We start from the raw sequence: 8,776 nt of genomic DNA on the forward strand, positions 1-8,776 counted from the left end.
TGATGGACAGTATTCAAAATGAAAAAAAAAACACCAAGTTTTCTTCTTCTAAAATAAAGTTAATAGTTTTGTTCACCTGCATTGTGACCATATTTATCAACATTCAGTCTAGTTTACAGATACAGGTGTTAATAAATACAGATCCCGCTCCCCTGCAGGCAGCCTGCTGAGCCAGAGGTGTCAGAGCTCTGATCACAAACGTGTCTGCATATTGAAAGGCTGAATTCCTAGTTTCTCCTTCTTTGCCTCTTTCTGTTTAGGCCAAAAGCAAGTAACACTGCACCTATGCTTATTTTATACTACATAAATGCTGGGGGTGAGGTGTAAAAGTATGGATACATCAAACAATTCTTATGAGCAACTCTACAAAAACAACTTGTAGATGAATGTGATGAAACATTTTTTTAAAAATATAATGTGGAGATAGCTCCAACTCTTCTTATATTAACAATTTAAAAAAACAAATTAAAATTCAAGTGTTCAGACTCTGGATCATCTGTGCAGCAGATGCAGGTACAGCTCAAGTCACATAGGATAACCAGCAGGAACCTATCACTGTGAGCACACAGCGTACTTGAACTGGGTAAACAGCATAGAGGCACTTCTACTGCTCTGAACCCTTAATACTGACTACTGTATGGTCTAAACTTACTCTGCAATGACAGAGTAAGTCTCTCTCTGTCTCCACACCAAGTTCCAAGAAACACATGTGCAAGCACAGAGACTCCAGTTATGCCAGACTGAGCTGAGATCCAGATGGAGGCTATCTCAAGTCTTATGTGGCTAGCTCCGCAGGGAGTCAGAGCCCCCTCAGCACATTTCCCAGGACTAAAATCCAGGCGGCTTATTAGACAAGATGTAGTGTCACACAAATGTGCTGACTCAGTTCTGGACCACGACGGCATTTAACTTCATAAGCCACCCCATTTAAAAAAAAAAAAAGTGCCACAGAAATGCCAAGCAAAAAAAACACCATTGTTATGACATTAGAGTAATTTGTACCAAGTCCAAACTGATTCTTCCAGATGCAAGAACAGGCTTAAAATATTCATATTCCCGTGAAACAGATCAACAGCATAGTGATTTACCTGCAATGCAAGCAATCCAACCTCACATTTAGAATCTGAGCTACACTTTGAGGTTGCAAAACTTCCTGGAATTCTTAACACTTAAGTGTCAGTACAGAGATCTCCTGGTCTCTCTGAATCAAGCTGGATTCAGAAGAACAGGACCTACACATAGCTAAAAAGCCCGACCAAGCTACCTGCACAAATGGTAAACTCCTGCCTGGTATCTCTATCACACAGATTATTGCAGCTTCATTATGAGTATGAAGAGTAATAGCTGAAAGTAAACCATAAATACATTACCTATTTTCACCCCACTATATACTATATTTAAATTACTCTTAACATAAGACCATCAAGAAAGATGTTTGACACATAACAGGATTATGGGCTTAAAAAAGTCTTTACCAACAACAGTTGTGCTACAAATCCTAAGCTTAGCTCCCCAGTCTTTCTTTGGGTATCCAAATTCTCAGCCCTGGGACAACACACATGCACCATCCAATTTCTTAAGCCAGGACCCAAAGTCCCTTATGTAGCAGTCCACATACATATATATATACAACCTCACACAGACATCAAAGTTATTTTTTTCTACATCAATATGTACTTGCCCTGCTTTTTGACTCAGAAGTTCAGGAACATCTGAAGACACCAAAAGGGCCCACTAGGCAGGGTAGTAGCAGCTGGTGCTGACACAGGCAAAGCTGGGAGCAGTCGCCACCCATTTTGAAGAGACTTGAATTTCAAGCTCATCATAGGTCAGCTAAGATAAATGAGCTGATTTAGAGAAAACAAGATTTTTCAAGCAGTAGTTAAAAACTTACACAGTGATGTAAAAGTGTGTACTGGGATTACAACCTTCAATTATGTACTATATAAGCATGATTAAAAAGTAAGCCAAATAAATAACGAGCCACCACAATATATCCATTATCCAAACAATTCAAGTTTATGAAAAGGCACACTTTCTCTCACAGAGAGAAAAACATGACCCTGCTGGAACCAAAACTCAGTATGACTTGTCTGGCATGGAGCAGTGCTTTCCAACTAGTAACTGACCATTCAGCAGCCAGGACACTGTCTCCCAGCTGATCAACAAAAACACAGAAGTCAACCAGCCACTACTTTGGCTTCTACCCAGAACGTACCAGCTTAGAGACAGCACACAAAAGAAAAGGAACACAGCACTGACCAGTGCATAACACTTCATAGTACATGGGAAGCCACCTGTCCTAGTCTGCTGTTAAGTGAACTTCTCTGGTGACCCACCAACTTGCATGACTGTGTTCCTGAGTTAGGTCCAGTTCTTTTCATTGTTAAAGCAAGACTAACTCTAGTGTGCGCAATTAACTGCAGCTGCTTATCAGAATGAATTTATTTACCCAGTAACTGAAGCTTAAAAAAGAAAAACAACCAAGAAACACACCCCAAAAACACACAACACAGACAGCATCAGCATGGAAAAATATGCCTTGAGTGGAATACAGAGGTCTTTTTTAAAGATTAGAAGTAAGCAAGCAGAAGCACAGTCAATGCAATATGGTTAATTTAATTCTGGTTTTGTTTACAGGCAAAAAGGCCAACAGAAAAACTAAGCTTTAGTCTCATACGGTGATGATAAGGATGTTTGTTTTTCTAAGCAAGTGTGTTAAAACTTCTGGGTCTGGTAAACTGCTTACTGTAAAGCTCCAGTTTCCATACTGATGTCAGGGCTTGAGTTTAGTTTCTGAATGTCAAGAGCTGCTTCAAGACATCTCAAATAAAGCCACCATGTTTCTAACTCACTAACATACAAATGGCTGTTAAAACTTCAGCTGTTATACCACACACGCAATCGGTTTCACCTGAGAACCACTTAAACCTACACTACATTACAAATGGAATTTATTTTTTCAAAACAAAATCAGTAATCAACCTGTTGAACTAGACACTGTTTGGTGGAAACAAGAACAGAATACACCAGGCAGAAAATTCAGTTATCACTATTCCTTCTTCATTTCAAACAGCAAAGTAGCCTATCAAAGCTATTCTCTTGGTAAACTCAAAAAATTATCATAATGCAGTGAGACACTGTTTATTATAGAACTCTGGACAGTTCTCTTACACTCCTCATGTCACAAGAAGCCAGGATTAATTACATCCCAAACCACAAGGATTCCCTATCGTACTCTTGAAAAATCCTCTTGTAGTCACCAGCTGTCTTTCTCTCTCCTCTGTATTTTTAACTTTGCCATCAACCTGTATATATCAAACTCAGCAACACTAAAAAATGCTACTCTTAACACTTCACACAGCTGATGGTCTCCCCATGAAAAGAAACAGCCTTTCTTTAGAAAGGGTTTTGATTTTCTATTGACAAATACTTGAAGAGGATACAAAAATCAATCCCTTCTTGCACCCACCAACAGGTCTGCTTTGGAAGAACTAAGTCAGTCTCAATTACCCTGGGCATTATGAACACATTAGTGGCAAAAGTGGGAAAAAGCAGATGAATGAGATTATTTAGACCTGTGCCAAAAATTCATTCAACAGTAAGTCTTGCCACCATTTCTACAGCACTTTGTATTAGAAAAGGAAACAGGTACAGCAAACAGGTTGTGTAAACACACTGATAGTCACTGACAGTAACTGAAAATTTGGTCTCTGTCTCCTCATTTGTTTTTAGATATGAACGTTAGAAACAGTTTACACACTGCTCTAAGATGCTGCACCACCTTCTCTTCCAATTAACTTTTTTTCAGAGGCAAAGGAACAGCTTAGTCTTTCTAAATACTCTCACTTCTCTCAGTTTATCTTTTGCTGGAAGACAAACTAAGAAGTGCCAAGTAGGGAGAAATGGGATTCTCTTTTTCTAGAAATGCCTGACATCACCCAGTTTCATCTAACAAACATACAAGTCTGACCAAAACAAAGCATCATGTAACCATGGTAAAAAAAAAAAAAAGCATTATCTGAATCCCCAATATCTATCATAAAAGAATTAAGAAAAAGCAGAAAGAAAATACTTCTTCAATTCTAAGTATCACACTCCAAGTAAGCATTAGTTTTTGAAATTAACAACACGTCTTCCTGGGAGTGTTCCTAGACTGAAGCTTTTAACTGGCAACCTAAGGTTGCTGTAAAAGAAAACTCAACACAGATTTTATTTACTTCCTGTACCTAACTATGTAAGTGTTAAACCGGCAGAATTAACCAAAACCTACACAATGGACAAAAAAAAAAAAAAAAAGGATAAAAAACAAGCAAACTAACTAAAAAACCCCCACTACCTAAAAAATAAAAAGCCCACACCCTGACAAGGTCAGAATACTTTAGAGACAGTTACATATTTCCACTTTAAAAAAAAAAAAAAAAAGATGATAAATGGTCTTTCTGGAAAGCATTTAGATGAATTACAACAGAAAGCAAAGCTCTCTTCTGTTATTACCATAACACTTGGGTAAATATTATCCACATAATGATTATAACTAGCATTACTTAATAAGCAAAACACATACCACTCTGGCTGCTCTTTCCTGAGATTCACACTTTCTGCAAAACCATGGTCCAGTGGGTACTTGAACAATTCCATAGCAAGCTGTTTTGAACAAGACAAAACATTTCAGCAAACATAAACAGCACTACAATACTAATAATCTGCTCTAAAAGAAGCTTACTATTAGTTGATCTCACATAACTTTAATTATCAAGAAAGCCAAATTGACATCTATACTTGCACATTAAATCCTATCACAGAATTACAAGAAATTAAGTACAACGAGCTTAGATTTTTAAAATTATGCAGGATTTGTTAAATGAAAAAAGAACAGATTCGCTTGAAAAGTAACATAACTATTCACAAGCAGCAATGTTTCGTACATGACCTCTTTTGCTATCTATTTACCTGCAAAACAAGTGAGACACCTCACTGTAAATGATGAACGCTTGCTATTATGAGGTCTTTTTTATGAGAAAACTAAAAGTAACTAACAAACCTGAGCTCTTCCTAAGGCATTTATTCATACACTTACTATCCAGTTTTCTTACTCTTGTAAGAACGTTAACTGGTCTTAAGCAGACAATCCATAGTGAACTGAACAGAGGCAAAGTTTGCTTTTTTACCCCAGAAAATTCACAGAGCTTTAAATACAAACTGAACTCAGCATCAGGACTTGGATTACTTGCAACTTGAGCCAGGCTACAACATATATCCCTAGGAAAGAGATTTTCAGACAGGAAGATTTACCTGCAAGACAGTCATCTATATTTTTACAGTATATAAAAGCAACCCCAAGAGTTTGCTACAAAATTCCACAGAAAAAAAGAGTGTAGCAATTTGGTAATGCTGCTCATGCTTGAAATGCACACATCAAGCAACCGTAAGAACTACAGAGGGAATGAAAAAAGAATACAAGTGCTGTGAGTATACTCTTATTTGTATGGGTGTAGCAAACAACAATGAACCAAAAAGCCAAATATTTTGCTTAAAGATAATCCCAAAGTATTAAAGATAAATCAGACTCAATTCTCAACAATCATATGTTACTTAAATACAAAAATCAGGTTTAAGTGTGTAAGTAGAAAAAAAATATGATTAATTTAAAGTTATGAAGAAAGCTGAGATTAAATTAGTAACTTGTAGTTACACTATACAAATATATTGATTTTGTGATAGCTTGGAGATGAAAAATAGTAATGCAATAGTAATATAAAAACATCTGGCTAATATACCTTCATTTCCATGAAGGAAAGTCAATGAAATCATTTCCTATTATACACATACATGCAGTCATATTAAGATCCACTGTCAGGTTTTCAAATACTTTGTTCAAGTATTTACAGGCCAAACTATTCTGATAAGCCCTTTCTACTGTACAACAAAATTCTTTAACATGAGAAAAAAAAGTCTTGTTTTTGTTGCATCTATAATAACCACAGATGGGGGGGGGACTCTGAATTTCTCTTTAGATATTAAGAGGGAGATTTTAAATGTGCAATCATACATTTAGGTTAGTAAGTGACAGTGCAGAATAGCAAACAAGTACAAAATGCAACTCAGAGACAAGGCTGGCAAGTAGATCCAAAGGCAACATGAGCTGGGCAAAGACCAAAGTTGTAGGGAAGTACTTCTATATCTGCCAGGGTAACAGAGCACACCTGAAGCCTAGAAGACTCCATCACCCAGTCGCGCTCTGATACACCATGATACCTTTTACAGAGTTTTGTTTATATTCCACTACTACGCAAAGCTTCTTTAAACACATGAAGAAATCTTGTCCTTCACAACTTGCCAATGACTTCACAATTGAAGTTCCCTCTGAACTAAGAATAATTATAAAAACAAAACCAAAGCAGTTAATAAAGTTTTATGGATAATACTGCTGTTTGTACTTCAAATAGAGACCATCAGCTTTGAGCATGAGGACTACTACATTTACTGCAGAGAGGAAAGGACATGTCTCCTCTACCACCTTTGTTCGCACGACATAACAAATCCAAAATGTAAAGCACCAATGGTAGAGTAAATCAAAACATGGAGCTCTTCTTTCCTTAAGATCTCTATAACAGCTTCTGGATTTAGACCAAGCAGTACTTTGCATACTTCCTGACAGATTCCAACTTAGGGTTAGATATGACTTTAAAAAAAGAAGCTCATTTTCTTGTACTTGCTGAAGTGTGTCTCTCTATATTAGGAATACTTTCTGTAACTGACTTTTGTTCCTGCTGTTTCAGGTCCAACTGCTGCTATCATCCAATTCTTTCACTGAAAATATCAGCAAGGCTCTAGATGCAAAGGAAGATCTCCAAGATAATGCAAAAGGACTAGCTGTTTCAGCTATGACTTCTAGAAGTATTCACGTTTTAGTGCTCTTCTTCATGATCCTAAGATCCCACAAGAGCAGTCAACCTACTGGCTAACATTACTCAGCTCTTAAGATGACAGAAAACCAATTCAAAACCAGATTAACCTCAGAGATCCTGTCAGCTCCCTTCTGTGTTCAATCTAATGTTAACAAAAATAACTTAATTATTTTGTACATCTCCTTAAATTACTACTATTTCTCACTATTTGTCAATTTACAAAGGACCACATACTTGGAACAACCAACTACTATATTACATCATCTTCAGCACAATTTAAGACCAAGCATGAGACACACATTAGTAGCATTTTCACATGCACTAGGCATTCAGATTAATGAACTGGATTTAGGATTTTCTGTCTCCTCCAATTTGTCCACCACCTGTAAGTAACCAAAAAGCTACTTCACTGAGTTCACACAACTGCTCGGGAGTTGGTACAGAAAAACTACCACCTTATTCCTTACTTCTGCTACCATAAAGGAAAAGTTATGACAACTTCCTTTCTTACAACGTAAGCAGCAGAATCGTCTCTTCCTCTGCTCTCACACGAAGGGTCAACCCACTGACAGAAGAAAAACAATCACACAGAGGGAACATGCCAGCTCCTGAACTGAGCTGGAAACCGACCAACCAGCCTCCCCTAAGCCAAACAAATCCAGCATCAGCCATTCCAAACAGCACCCTCCCCTTGCAGAACCACAACAGGAAGTCTCTTCATCTACCAGGAAACATCAGCCAAATGACATTCAAGGAAAGGCAGGCAGCGATAGAAATCACATGACAGCTAAGTCTTTCCTACGCACCCCTCTCTTCCAGTCCTAAATCCTTCTTGTCTCCTGGCTGCCGCTCAAATAAATTTCTCAAACTTTGGAAAAGCAGAGACAACAGGGATCACAGAGGGGAAAAAGATACAGCAATAATACCAGAATAGAGTACAGTAACAAGTTCTGCAAAGACCGAAAACAATTTCAGAGAGTCTTTGAAACGTTGCAGCTGAGGTTGTTAACAGGGTGCAGAGGCAGACTGGGAAGCACAGACACAAAAAACATGCAGGAGAAGAGGAAAGGGTAAAAAATTGGAGAGGAGAGTTCTTCCTTTCTCACACGCATAATACAGGAGAACATAATATACACTAAGTCTCACGTGAGGGAAAAGACAGACAGACGGGAAGGAGAGAAGATGACAGAGCAAGTCAAACCAGAAAGCACGTGGCCTTAGAAACAGGGAAACAGGCTTCATGGGTAAAAAGAAGGAGCTGGGAGGGGGAGGGAAAAAAGGGGGGAAAAACGGCCGAGGGGTGGGGAGGAGAAGGAAGCAGGCCCAAGGGAAGAAGACGGGGAGCACCATGAAGGAAGTGGCGAGGCTGAAGGCCGCAGCGGGTGCGCTGCCCTCGCCTGCCCGCTCACCTTGATGCACTGCGACATTGCAGCCGTGCCCGTCGCAGTAGACGAGCGGGTTCTCGGCCCAGCCCCGCTCGTCGGAGCACACGCAGCAGCCGCCGATCATCTCCTTCATGCTACTGGAGAACTCACCCTCCAGTGACACCGGCAGCAGCAGCGGCTCGCTGGAGACCATCTAAGGGTTAAAAACACCGTCGTCAACACCGCGCACGCCACACGCGCCTCGCCCTCCGCCTGCCCCCTCCCCCGGCGGGGTCTCCCCTCAGTCACTCAGCCGCAGCCGCCGCCACCGCCGCCGCGGCAGCGCTTCGGGACCCATGACCGCCGGCTGAGCGCCTCGTCTCGCCCCCGCCCGACCAACCGGCCAGGCTGTGTCGGTCGGGCCGCGGCGGCTCCTGAGGCGGACGCGGCTCCGCGGGCGGGCACGGCGGCGGCGCCGGCGCGCAGGCGCACTGCGCGCGC

General features: G+C 40.1%; 1 protein-coding gene across 6 annotated transcripts in view; it reads right to left on the minus strand.

Moving 5' to 3' along the window:
- MLLT10 (MLLT10 histone lysine methyltransferase DOT1L cofactor) overlaps nucleotides 1-8,752 on the minus strand; it is a 121,181-nt gene extending 112,429 nt beyond the window's left edge. For 2 of the 6 annotated variants that reach the window (XM_041486697.1, XM_041486688.1), the window contains exons 1-2: nucleotides 8,321-8,752; nucleotides 4,568-4,647 (exon numbers count right to left, since the gene is read on the minus strand). In XM_041486697.1, the coding sequence (XP_041342631.1) occupies nucleotides 4,568-4,647; nucleotides 8,321-8,489 (249 nt within the window). In that variant the 5' untranslated portion in view covers nucleotides 8,490-8,752. Of the gene's footprint in view, nucleotides 1-4,567; nucleotides 4,648-8,320 lie in introns of those variants that run through there. The other 4 variants (XM_041486669.1, XM_041486679.1, XM_041486709.1 and 1 more) reach the window with 4 other exon arrangements.
- Between the last annotated feature and the right edge of the window lie 24 nt (nucleotides 8,753-8,776).

This window comes from Pyrgilauda ruficollis, unplaced genomic scaffold (genome assembly GCF_017590135.1).
Source record: "Pyrgilauda ruficollis isolate IOZ18807 unplaced genomic scaffold, ASM1759013v1 scaffold12, whole genome shotgun sequence".
NCBI lineage: Eukaryota > Metazoa > Chordata > Aves > Passeriformes > Passeridae > Pyrgilauda > Pyrgilauda ruficollis.